Genomic DNA, 13,729 nt, shown 5'->3' with positions numbered 1-13,729 from the left:
AGATGCTTGGAATTTAGCGTGGTAGAAAGTGGCTTTAGCAGCAGAGACAGAGGAGGAAAATGTAGAGAGGAGGGAGTGAAAGGATGCCAGGTCCGCAGGGAGGCGAGTTTTCCTCCATTTCCGCTCGGCTGCCCGGAGCCCTGTTCTGTGAGCTCGCAATGAGTCATCGAGCCACGGAGCGGGAGGGGAGGACCGAGCCGGCCTGGAGGATAGGGGACATAGAGAGTCAAGGGATGCAGAGAGGGAGGAGAGGAGGGTTGAGGAGGCAGAATCAGGAGATAGGTGGGAGAAGGTTTGAGCGGAGGGAAGAGATGATAGGATGGAAGAGGAGAGAGTAGCGGGGGAGAGAGAGCGAAGGTTGGGACGGCGCGATACCATCCGAGTAGGGGCAGTGTGGGAGGTGTTGGATGAGAGCGAGAGGGAAAAGGATACAAGGCAGTGGTCGGAGACTTGGAGGGGAGTTGCAATGAGGTTAGTGGAAGAACAGCATCTAGTAAAGATGAGGTCGAGCGTATTGCCTGCCTTGTGAGTAGGGGGGAAGGTGAGAGGGTGAGGTCAAAAGAGGAGAGGAGTGGAAAGAAGGAGGCAGAGAGGAAAGAGTCAAAGGTAGACGTGGGGAGGTTAAAGTCGCCCAGAACTGTGAGAGGTGAGCCGTCCTCAGGAAAGGAGCTTATCAAGGCATCAAGCTCATTGATGAACTCTCCGAGGGAACCTGGAGGGCGATAAATGATAAGGATGTTAAGCTTGAAAGGGCTAGTAACTGTGACAGCATGGAATTCAAAGGAGGCGATAGACAGATGGGTAAGGGAGAAAGAGAGAATGACCACTTGGGAGAGATGAGGATCCCGGTGCCACCACCCCGCTGACCAGACGCTCTCGGGTGTGCGAGAACACGTGGGCGGACGAAGAGAGAGCAGTAGGAGTAGCAGTGTTGTCTGTGGTGATCCATGTTTCCGTCAGTGCCAAGAAGTCGAGGGACTGGAGGGAGGCATAGGCTGAGATGAACTCTGCCTTGTTGACCGCAGATTGGCAGTTCCAGAGGCTACCGGAGACCTGGAACTCCACGTGGGTCGTGCGCGCTGGGACCACCAGAGTAGGGTGGCCGCGGCCACGCGGTGAGGAGCGTTTGTATGGTCTGTGCAGAGAGGAGAGAACAGGGATAAACAGACACATAGTTGACAGGCTACAGAAGAGGCTACGCTAATGCAAAGGAGATTGGAATGACAAGTGGACTACACGTCTCGAATGTTCAGAAAGTTAAGCTACGTAGCAAGAATCTTATTGACTAAAATGATTAAAATGATACAGTACTGCTGAAGTAGGCCAGCTGGCAGTGGGTGCGTTGTTGACACTACACTAATCAAGTCGTTCCGTTGAGTGTAATAGTTTCTGCAGTGTTGCTATTCGGGGGCTAGCAGGCTAGCTAGCAGTGTTGTTTACGTTACGTTGCGTTAAAAGAACGACAATAGATGGCTAGCGAACCTAGAAAATCGCTCTAGACTACACAATTATCTTTGATACAAAGACGGCTATGTAGCTAGCTAAGTAGCTAGCTACGATCAAACAAATCAAACCGTTGTACTGTAATGAAATGAAGTGAAAATGTGATACAACCTGTGAATGCGACCGGGTAGTTGAGTTCTATACAGAAGACGTTGGCTAGCGTTGGCTAGCTGTTGGCTAGCTAGCAGAGTCACCTACGTTAAGGACGACAAATAGCTGGCTAGCTAACCTCGGTAAATTAAGATAATCACTCTAAGACTACACACTCTAAACCTAAACAACACAATTATCTTGGATACGATGATACGATGATACGAAGACAGCAAAGACAGCTATGTAGCTAGCTAACACTAAACTAATCAAGTCGTTCAGTTGAGTGTAATAGTTTCTCCAGTGCAGCTAATCAGTGGACGTTAGCTAGCTGGCTAGTGAAGACTACGTTAGGACGGCGAAATACGATAATTACGCAATTATCTTTGATACAAAGACGGCTATGTAGCTAGCTGAGAAGAAATTGCTAAGATAAGACAAATCAAACCGTTGTGATATAATGAAATATAATGAAAAAGTTATACTACCCGTTGGAGCGACGTGCAGATGCGACCACTCGATCCAACCGGAACCGCTCCACCCACACTGTTGCCAGGCAGCTACAGAACTGACTGATTATGCGCAGCAAAGGTCAATTGGATTGCTAAAATGCCGGGCAAATGTAGCTATTATAAAGAATACTTCTTCCTGGCAAGATATTGATGTTTATGAATGGGGTTTGCCAGACCCAACCAGGTGGAGGGTAAACACCATTTACGTACCTTGTTTATTTGTGAAAAAGCGTTTACACACCTTTTTGTTCAGTTAATTATCGTTTACCCATTTATTATTACGTTCCCAGCATTGATCGATGCTCAGGAGGCTTCTTGATCTGAGTGCTAATCATGCCTACCTCTGCGAACAAGTGGAATCATGAGTAATTCATGTATGCTCGTTATGTTTGCCTTTTCCCCCGGAATTGGCATGTTGGCAGCGCATTAATTCACTTCTCTGTCCAACGGGAAACTCCGCCCAGGACATAGAAAGGTGAAACAAACTAGCTCACCAGAGACCTACAGTAGCAAGAGGCAGAGAGACGCAATTGACAGTCAGAATTTTCTAAACATCCCTCGTCTCCTGCCGTGTCAACAGATATCCCCCAAACAAAAACCCCCTGACACTTGGAGAATGGGTGTACAACTGGTAAATAGTCACAGATATTTCAGTCAACTAGGTATCTCAAGGGCTGGCTATTAGCCAGGTATCTAGTGATAACTATACTGAACAAAAATATCAACTCAACATGTAACAATTTTCAACAATTTCAACAATTTTACAGTTCATATAAGGAAATCAGTCAATTGAAATACGTCTGTTAGGCTCTAATCTATGGATTTCACATGACTATGCAGGTGCCCAGTCATGGGTGGGCCTGGGATGGCATAGGCCCACCCACTGGAGAGCCAATCAGAATACTTTTTTCCCCACAAAAGAGCTTTATTACAGACAGAAATACTCCCCAGTTTCATCAGCTGTCCGGTGGCTGGTCTTAGACAATCCCTCAAGTGAAGAAGCCGGATATGGAGATCCCTTGACTTTTTCCGCATTTTGTTGTTACAAAGTGGGATTAAAATTAATTTAATTGTCTTTTTTTACCCCCTTTTTTTCTCCCCAATTTTGTGGTATCCAATTGGTAGTAGTTAGTCTTGTCTCATCGTTGTAACTCCCATACGGACTCGGGAGAGGCTAAGGTCGAGAGCCATGCGTCCTCCGAAACACAACGTAACCAAGCCGCACTGCTTTTTGACGCAATGCCCATCCGACCCGGAAGCCAGCCGCACCAATGTGTCAGAGGAAACACCGTACACCTGGCGACCTGGTCAGCGCGCACTGCGCCCGGCCTGCCACAGGAGTCGCTAGTGCGCAATGAGACAAGGATATCCCTGCCAGCCAAACCCTCCCTAACTCGAACGAAGCTGGGCCAATTGTGTGCCGCCCCATGGGCCTCCCAGTCAAGGCTGGTTGTGACAGAGCCTGGGCTCAAACCCAGAATCTCGGGAGGCGTAATTGTAATTTTTTTGTCAATAATCTACAAAAGACTGTCAAAGTGGGGGGAAGGGGGATTCTAACATTTGTAAACAAAGAAATTATATGAAAAATATAACACTAATATATCTTTATTAGATAAGTATTCAACCGCCTGAGTCAGTACACATTAGAATCACCTTTGGCAGTGATTACAGCTGTGGGTCTTTCTGGATAAGTCTCGAAGAGCTTTCCACACCTGGATTGTACAACATTTTCCAATTTATTATTTTCAAAATTCATGTTGATTGTTGATCATTGCTAGACAACCATTTTCAGCTCTTGCCATTAGATTTTGAAGCGGATTTAAGTCCAAACGTAACTTAGCCACTCAGGAACATTCACTATCTTTTTGGTAAGCAACTCCATTGGAGATTTGACCTTTTTAAGTGTTTTAGGTTATTGTCCTGCTGAAAGGTGAATTCCATCTTCCAGTGTCTGGTGGAAAGGTTTCCCCCTCAAACCAGGTTTCCCTCTAGGAAAATTCTGTGTCTGACGTTTTTTATTCTTTTTGGAATAGAAATATTCCAAAACATGCATCCTGTATGCAACAAGGCACTAAAGTAATACTGCAAAAAAACACACTTTTTTGGCCTAACTGCAAAGCCTTAATGTATGGGGGAAACAAAACACATCACTGAGTAACTGCCTCATTTTCAAGCATGGTGGTGTTTGCATCATGCTATGGGTGTGCTTGACATCGGCAAATACTGTGAAGGTTTTTAGGATAAAAAGAAAAGCGATGGTTCTAAGGACAGGCAAAATCCTAGAGGAAAATCTGCTTCAGTCTGCTTTACACCAAACACTGCAAGATGAATTTATCTTTCAAAAGGACAATAACCTACAACACAAGGCCACATCTACATTGGAGTTGCTTACCAATAAGACAGTGAATGTTCCTGAGTGGCCAAGCTACAGTTTTGACTTGAATCTGCTCGAAAATCTATGGCAAGACTTGAACATTGTTGTCAAGCCATGATCCCCAACATCTTGACAGAGTTTGAATAATTTTAAAAAGAATAATGGCCAAATATTGGTGTGCAATATTGGTGTGCAAATATTGGTGTGCAAATATATATAATTCTTTCTTTCACTTTGAGATTAGAGTATTTTCTGTAGATCATTGGCAACAACAAAAAAAAGAAACCTTTGTAACACAATAAAATGTGAAGAAATCCAAAGGGGGTGAATACTTATGATACCCACTGTACATCTAATCATGTAGAAGAGCAGAAGCTAAGATTTTGCACGCTCTTAGGTTAAGTTTGTCGTAGGTACAGCTTATTTTATTGGAGAACATGCTAAACTGATCCAAGATCAGTATTTAGGGGCAACATCACCTTAGAATGACTTGCTTTACTCAACTAAGGAAGATGAACCAACCAACAGTGCCGACTTGTTGACAGTTAGGATCTGACTGCCATATTTGATCTCTCGCTGTCCAGGTGGCAATTGAGGCCCAAGGCATGGAGTCCCTGATCGCGGCCAAGCCGGACGAAGGCGAGGAGGACCTGGAGTCCTTTGCTGGGATGTCGGCTCTGCTTTTCGACGTCCAGCTGCGGCCTGTGACCTTCTTCAAGGGCTACAGTGACCTCATGTCCAAGATGTTCTCCATGTCCGGCGAGCCCATGAACGTGGTAAAGGGCCTGATCCTGCTCACTGACCACTCTCAGGTTGGCACCCTTAAATCAATTAATCAACCAATCAGTCAATCGATCAATCAAACTTTATTTAAAGTGTATTTTTTTAATGACACCACACAAATAAAATGTTCTACTGTATCATATAAAGTCGCTCATATCTCAGACATTTTTAACAATTTTCTTCATATAGACTCAGTTAAACTATTATAGGTGTTGGTATCCGCCTAGGCCACATTTTAGTTGTCAGTGCCTTCTTCAGCCACTTGGTTTCAAACCATTCTGACACTAGCACTCACTGGCCCGGACGGGCAAGCAGCTATTGTGATTTTACTCCTGTTTTCTCATTCTCTCTTTCAGGTCATCCAGCTTCAGTCTGGGCTGAAGGCCAATGCCGAGTTCCAGGGTGGCTTGGCCATTGACATCTCAGGAGGCATGGAGGTCAGCCTGTGGTACAGGGAGTCAAAGACCAGCGTCAACAACAGGTTGGGAACCTGGGTTCAATAGTGATGGGCAGGATGATAACAGAAACACTTTTTTAATTTGATCATTCTTCTCATATGTTGCCTGATTGTACTCAGTCATGCTTATCATTGGATAGTTTTTAATAATCATCGCACGATAATGACAAAAGGTTTTGGGTGGGCTCAGATTAGAGAAATAGGCCAAAATTCAATCCAATGCGTGTTATAGAACAACTGAATTTTAAAGGTAAGTTATGCTTAAGCTGACATGCTCAACATTTACAAACTCAATTGGTAATACATGATTGATAATGGTGAGGATTGACGTTAAGGGTTGATCTAAAAATGACGACGGATTCTTTTCATACACTGATTCATAGAGCATGTTCGCGAATGGTGATGTGACTATTCTTGTCTCATCAGATATATGTGAAGGTGACATTTCATTCAGCTCTAGATTAGACTAGTTGACTGATTGATGCTTCCTGTTAATGCAAACACAATAGCCATTTCAACCAGATAATATCAATCAATCAAATGTATTTATGAAGCCATTTTTACATCAGGAAATGTCAAAAAGTGCTGTACAGAAACCCAGCCTAAAACCACAAACAGCAGGCAATGCATATGAAGAATAACGGTGGCTAGGAAAAACTCCCTACAAAGGCCAGAACCGAGGGAGAAACCTAGAGAGGAACCAGGCTCTGAGGGGTGGCCAGTCCTCTTCTGGCTGTGCCGGGTGGAGATTATAACAGTATATGGCCAAGATGTTCAAATGTTCATAGATGACCAGCAGGGTCAGATAATAATAATCAGTGGTTGTAGAGGGTGCAACAGGACAGCACCTCAGGAGTAAATGTCAGTTGGCTTTTCATAGCCGACCATTCAGCAGTAGAGAGAGAGAGTCCAAAACAGCAGGTCCGGGACAAGGTATCACATCCAGTGAACAGGTCAGTGTTCCATAGCCGCAGGCAGAACAGTTGAAACTAGCCAGGAGGAGAGGAGAGAGGGAATACATAAATTCACACAGGACACCGGATGAGACAGGAGAAATACTCCAGATATAAGACTGATCCTAGCCTCCCGACACAAACTATTGCAGCATAAATACTGGAGGCTGAGACAGGAGCAGTCGGGAGACACTGTGGCCCTGTCTGACGATACTCCCGGACAGGGCCAAACAGGCAGGATATAACCCCACCCACTTTGCCAAAGCACAGGTTAGCAGTCAAACCTTGAAATCAGCCCTAGCTTTAACAGGAAGCCAGTGTAGAGAGTCTAGCACTGGAGTAATTTGATCACATTTTCCGCCGTGGTTAGCACGAACTGAAGTTTATTTAGTGCTTTATCCGGGTAGCCAGAAAGTAGAGCATTGCAGTAGTCTAATCTAGAAGTGACAAAAGCATGGATACATTTTTCTGCATCATTTTTGGACAGAAAGTTTTTGATTTTGCAATGTTACGAAAATGGGAAAAGGCTGTACTTGAAATATTCTTTGTAAGTCAAAAGAGAGATCCAGAGTCCAGAGTAACGCAGAGGTCCTTCAGTTTTATTTGAGACGAATGTACAACCATCAAGATTAATTGTCAGATCCAACAAAATATCTCTTTGTTTCTTGGGACCTAGGACTTACATTTCTGTTTTGTCTAAGTTTTTGTCTAAGTCTGAAACATAGGCTTCCAGGGAGGAGAATTTGGGGGCTTCACCATGTTTCATCGAAATGTACAGCTGTGTATCGTCCGCTTAGCAGTGAAAGTTAACATCACCAAGAGGTAAAATTTATAGTGAAAACAATAGTGGACCTGAAACGGAAACTTGAGGAACACCGAAATTTACAGTTGATTTGACAGAGGACAAACCATTCACACAGACAAACTGATATCTTTCGACAGATAATATCTAAACCAGGCCAGAACTTGTCCGTGTAGACATATTTGGGTTTACAATCCCTCCAAAAGAATGTGGTGATCGATGGTATCAAAAGCAGCGCTAAGGTCTAGGAGCTTGGTCTGACGCCATTAAAAGGTAATTTACCACCTTTATGAGTGCAATCTCAGTGCTATAATGGGGTCTAAAACCAGACTAAAGCATTTGGTATTACATTGATTGTCTTCGGGAAGGCAGTGAGTTGTTGCGCAACAGCTTTTTTTTAAAGAAATTGAGAGGAATGGGAGATTCGATAGGCCGATTAGTTTTCAAATATTTTCTGGGTCAAGGTTTGGCTTTTTCAAGAGAGGCTTTATTACTGCCACTTTTAGTGAGTTTGGTACACATCCGGTGGATAGGGAAGTGCTTTTTATGTTCAAAATAGGAGAAGGCCAAGTACAGGAAGCTGCTCTTTCAGTAGTTTAGTTGGAATAGGGTCCAGTATGCAGCTTGAAGGTTTAGAGGCCAAGAGGCCAAAAACTTGAGTGTCTCCCTTGATCTTAGGTCCTGGCATTGTTTTGCAGACTCAGGACAACTAAGCTTTGGAGAAATACGCAGATTTAAAGAGGAGTCTGTAATTTGCTTTCTAATGATCATGATCTGTGGCAGTGAGTAGGTCCGGAGACATGTTGGACAAAACCCACTGAGTTGATGATGGCTCCAAAAGCATTTTGGAGTGGGTCTGTGGACTTTCCCATGTAATTTGCTATCGTAAATGTTAGGAACACCTCTGCCTTTGCGGGATGCGTGGGGGATATGGTCACTAGTGTAACCAGGAGGTGAGGCCTCATTTAACACAGTAAATTCATCATGCTTAAGCACCCCTCCAGCTAGGATGGAGTTCGTCACTCCTCAGCAGGCCAGGCTTGGTCCTGTTTGAGGGTGAGTCCCAGAAAGAGGGCCAAATATCTACAAATTCTATCTTTTGGGAGGGGCAGAAAACAGTTTCCAACCAGCGATTGAGTTGTGAGACTGCTGTAGAGCTCATCACTCGCCCTAACTGATCAAGTCGATAAATGTGTGACATCATCCAGTGATAAAATGGAGATGGAATTGTTAGAATCTAGATGGGTGCTTTACAGTTCCAAGGCTTTACAGGAATCAGGGACCATATTCATTTTAGTAAATGTACACCTTTTCCTTCGCACGCCTTTCCTACGCACTTCTCAGAAGTTAGTATTCAGACTTACCTGGTGTGTAACAGGCTTTGTAGGCTTGGTTCCCTTTTGTGCGCCGAATCAATTTGAACACTCCCGCTGGCCAACAGATTTTATCTTGGAGTTTTCATTCAATAGGTTTTTCAGTACATTTATCTAAAGCCATCCCTTTAAATTTGGTGTACCTTTTTAATTAGAATTTTCTCGACAGACTCAGTAGAATATATGGCGAGATCGGTTCAGAGTATTAGGGATCAATGAAAGAAAACCATGTAAATACACGCATATTTGTGTCCTTTTCAGCACCAATTGGTTGATGAAAGAAATACTCTGATCTTGTATATCACTTAGGGTTAGGAAAGTATTTATGAATAATACAAAAAAAATGTTTGGAGAGTCTGTTACACACAATATATTGGTGATTCATCCTGAAAGTTGGCATATTCAATTGTTAAATCCCTGAAATATTGGAAGGTCAGAAAAGTGTACAATTGGGGTTGAACAGTAGATGTAAAAATCTACCCTAATAATTCTCACTAATCATAGAACTGTGATGAAGACTGTCCAGTCATCGTGAGCCAAGCTCCAGGTTTTAACTGCTGGTCTGCGTTTCTGAATGATTAAGATAGGCTACATGTCCCAAATTATTGCACAACTTGTAATATGTTAGCTTAATACACTTATTTACCTTTATTTAACAAGGCAAGTCAGTTAAGAACAAATTCTTATTTATGTATATGATCCACTATTGCCAGGAACAGCCACACTAATGTGACACAGAAAAGATGGGTAAACTAACGATGTAATGGAATGATACAAAATGTAAGAAAACTAACACTAAAGTCAGTGACCGTTATAAATGTATGTAGGTATAACTGATGGTGGCTACCGATAGTGGCTAATATTTTATACAATACAAATTGTAAAAAATACAGTGAAAGGTATATTATAATTGAAAAAAATCAACTCAGTAGGTTTGGCACTATACTGCATTTGCTCATGGCTACAGAAGCCTATAGCTAGGTCTCCAAGTTTCATCCCAAGTTTAAGGCCAGCATTTCATCAACTTCACTGTGGAAAAGTTGATATGTCGATATGCTTCAGTTTGCTGCCATATGACTGGTTTTGCATTTGTCTCCAGTGTTCATAAGGTAAAATATATCTAAAACAATTGTAATTTATATTTACAATCCACTTATCCAAATGGTTTACTCATTTACCTAGCCCTTATCAATAGCTCTTAACAATTTTTGTAAATTACATTGCATGGACAATGGTGTTAATTCTTTCTGAAAAAAATAAATGAGATGTTCCACATGGAACCGACAGATTCCTCAACCACATCATTTCATTGCGTATAAAGGTGGTGGAATTATGAGGGAGTAAAGGTCAGAATACAGTGTAGACACACCTCCGCCACACCTTCATTTCTTTGATCTAAACCCCAAACGAATAACGGGTGAATAGCATGCTATTCTAATGCTAATCCTCATTTAAAGGCTGGAACACTCATAGAGAGGAAAGTGCATAAAAGGGAATTAGGTTCCATTTAAACACGCTTAACTCTGGTCGGAATTCCCCCAAAGCATCTCCGACTAGGATCAGGTCTCCCCTGTCCATGTTGTAATCTTATTCAAAAAGGCAAAACTGATCATAGATCAGCAATCCTACCACGAGGCATTTAATTCCAGTGCTTGAATCACCTATTTGAGCCTAATGGTCTTGTCTTGACAATGTCAAGTTGTTTTGTCTAGTAAAAATGATGTTACCCAAGATCTGATTTGGTTGGTCTGATCTTAGTGCCATTGGGATTGTTCCTTCAAATATACTAGTTGAAGAAATGACATTTGCTCGATTTATGACTTCCTAAACGAGGGACACTGATCCAGATACTGTAGATAGACTTCTGCTGCTTTCTTGGTCTTTGTTTTGCAATGGCATTTTAGGTGGCATTCTGTGTTGGGTCAAAGTCAATGAGGGGAATGGCAGAGGCAGGTGTATGGATCAGGGGCAGTCGTAATGTACCTCCTCTCCTCTGATAATAGACCAGCAGGCTATCTATAGGAACAGAACAAACATCTTTGCCAAGGCATGCTTCGACAGACAGACGGACGGACGGACAGACGTTTTTCAGATGGCTTGGCAGTGGCCATTTTGATTAGAAATTTTAAGCAGACTAATATGACAATATTCAGACATTCTCAAATTTGAAAGAGATTTTGTCACACCTCTGTCTACCATCAGTCACCACCTGTTCATTTTATGTTGAGTCAAAAGGCATTTTACTGGTCAATGACTTGCAAAATGCAATTGAATCTTAATTTGAGAAAATGAACAATTTATTCTCATCCACCCATGAGTTTTTGTAATTGTGTCTATTTTCAGGGGAGCCATGGTGGTGACTGGGAATGTGACCGTGGACATGGACTTTGTGCGCACTGGGATGGAGGTGAGCTTTGAGACAGAGGCGTCTCTAGACTTCATCACCACGGTCCAATTCTCGGAGTACCCTTTCCTGGTGTGCATGCAGATGGACAAGACCACCTTCCCCTTCAGGTAGGCCAGGGCTAAGACCAATTGCAGCCTAGTGAATTCTACATTGTATTTTCAGTCAATTATGAATGCGTTAATGGCTCATTATAATTCCACTCTGAGCCGTCTCTGATTACATAGCTCATGAATTGACATAGTCCCTTATTGCAGTGAGTCCCTAACAAAATACGAGAGCCTGCCATCGGGGAAGAGCTACGTGTCACGCAGGGGCCACAAGCAGCTGTTGCCTGGCTCAGAGTTCCCTCTCCACCAGGAGAACTCCAACATGTGCAAGAGGGTGTTTGACTCAGACTGGTAGTCTTCTCCAGGTCAATCCATCGGTAAGAAGATGGAAGATCTTTTGCAGAGTGTAGGGAGTTATGGATCAACAACTCTATTTTGTTATTACGTCACAGTGTAAACAGTGTGTTGTATGAGGCGGATAAATGGATGCTAGCTAGCTAAGATATGACCATTGTAAAATGTGTGCCTTTTTTGTTGATCTGATTGGAAAATGGGCCAATTGTTTTCACCGCTTTACGTCGGAGTTCAGTTTACTGAAAAATTGCTAACTATAGAGGCTAACTTGTTAGCTGTTTACTACTATTTATCTCCCTTTCGATCCCACAACTCAATGCGTTATTTACAGTGTGACAATAGTGGAATAAGGTTATTCTTTTAATGAGTCCTACTTGAAATTCTGTATGGAGAGTTATTTATTATTATTTTTTAAAGCTATCCAGGAACACCTACTGTATCGCACCACAGGCAAAAAACATGAAATTGATTTTTATTTTTTATGTTTTTTTACAACATAAACATGTTTACATTCTTAATTCAATGTTTTTATTTCAAATCAGGAATTTCTCTTGTTTGCATATCTATTTATATGGGTAGATGAGTATCATCTACATTATGTGGTATATACCCAATATAGCTATGTGATACAACACCATATTCGCCTATGTAAATATGGTACATAGCTTTGGGTGAGTTGATGCTATAGTTGAATTTACTGTAATTTACATAGATGCTCACATTACACAGTTTATAGTTTGTGGATGTGGTTTCCATGGCTACAGAGATTGAATTACACTAAAGTCATTGCGTAACAATGTAAAATAATGTAATCATTACTTGATTCACTCTGTAACAAGCTTGAAGGAGCTGTTACATGAGACCAGATAACACAGGGTTAATTTATTTAATTAACTTCTATCATTTTGAATTTATGGATGTTAAACATGTATATCAATAGGAAAATGTATGAATTTATTTACATTTGTAATTGGACCTATTTACATAATTTGGTCCTGTATCCCTAAGAAATGTGACTTAATATTATAATTATTACATTAATAAACCTTTGATATATATTTTTTTGTTTGAGATCAGTTTGTTAGGTTTGTACTTGACCAACAACAAAGAGTGCACTGGAACCACTATGCCCCATTGGCTTGTAAGTGTATAAGAAATTGTACATACAGTATGCAGTGCTTTTCTGGCATTACACTAGTGTGTATGTGTAAGATTATTTTCTAAAAAGATATGAAAAACTATTTCCATTCTGGTTGTCTTTTGACCTTTCCCACTATAACATTACTGACCTGCACTTGGCCGTTGTGCCTACTTGGTTAAGCTAAGAACACTGGCTTACCTGACATGTCTTTTAGTTAATAATAGATTATTTTCTGTGTGGCTTGTTCAGGTTGACAATTGTAACGCATGACAATCATAGTAGAAAGTTATGGGAATAAGTACAGTACATAAGGGATATTTACAGATAGTGCCTTCAAAGTATTCATGCCCCTTGATTTATTCCACATTTTGTTGTTACAGACAGAATTAAGAATGGATTAAATATTTTTCTCTCACCCATCTACACACAATAACTCATAATGACAAAGTGAAACTCTGTTTTAAAACATTTTTGCAAATGTATTGAAAATGAAATATAAATGATCAAATTTACATAAGTATTCATGCCCCTTTGCTCTGACACTTCAAATTGAGCTCCAATGCATCTAATTTCCTTTGATCATACTTGAGATGTCACTACAACTTGATTGGAGCCCACCAGAAACTATACCATGAACTCCAAGGAACTGTCTGTAGATCTGCAAGATGATAGAATTGTGATGAGGCATATATCTGGGGAAGAAAACCATGTATATAGTTTCCAAAAGCACAGTGGTCTCCATCATCGGGAAATTGAAACAATATGGAACTACCCAGACTTTGCCGAGAGCTGGCCATCCGACCAAACTTAGCAACCGGAAGCGGACAAGAAGGACCTTGGTCAGGGAGGTGACCAAGAACCAAATGACAACTCTGACAGAACTAGAGAGTGCTTTAGCAGAGAAGGGAGAACCTGCGAGAAAACATGACCGTC

At 41.8% G+C, this 13,729-nt stretch overlaps 1 protein-coding gene across 1 annotated transcript in view; it reads left to right on the top strand.

Moving 5' to 3' along the window:
* LOC124012162 (microsomal triglyceride transfer protein-like) overlaps positions 1-12,713 on the top strand; it is a 35,585-nt gene extending 22,872 nt beyond the window's left edge. Inside the window, exons 14-17 of the mRNA XM_046325636.1 lie at positions 5,064-5,291; positions 5,619-5,743; positions 11,191-11,361; positions 11,509-12,713. Of these exons, the coding sequence (XP_046181592.1) occupies positions 5,064-5,291; positions 5,619-5,743; positions 11,191-11,361; positions 11,509-11,656 (672 nt within the window). The 3' untranslated portion in view covers positions 11,657-12,713. The remainder of the gene's footprint in view (positions 1-5,063; positions 5,292-5,618; positions 5,744-11,190; positions 11,362-11,508) is intronic.
* Positions 12,714-13,729: the final 1,016 nt, after the last annotated feature.

The sequence above is a fragment of the Oncorhynchus gorbuscha genome, linkage group LG24 (genome assembly GCF_021184085.1).
Source record: "Oncorhynchus gorbuscha isolate QuinsamMale2020 ecotype Even-year linkage group LG24, OgorEven_v1.0, whole genome shotgun sequence".
NCBI classification, from domain to species: domain Eukaryota; kingdom Metazoa; phylum Chordata; class Actinopteri; order Salmoniformes; family Salmonidae; genus Oncorhynchus; species Oncorhynchus gorbuscha.
Note: the sequence above shows the minus strand (reverse complement) of the source record. Positions and strands in the feature narration are given on the sequence as shown.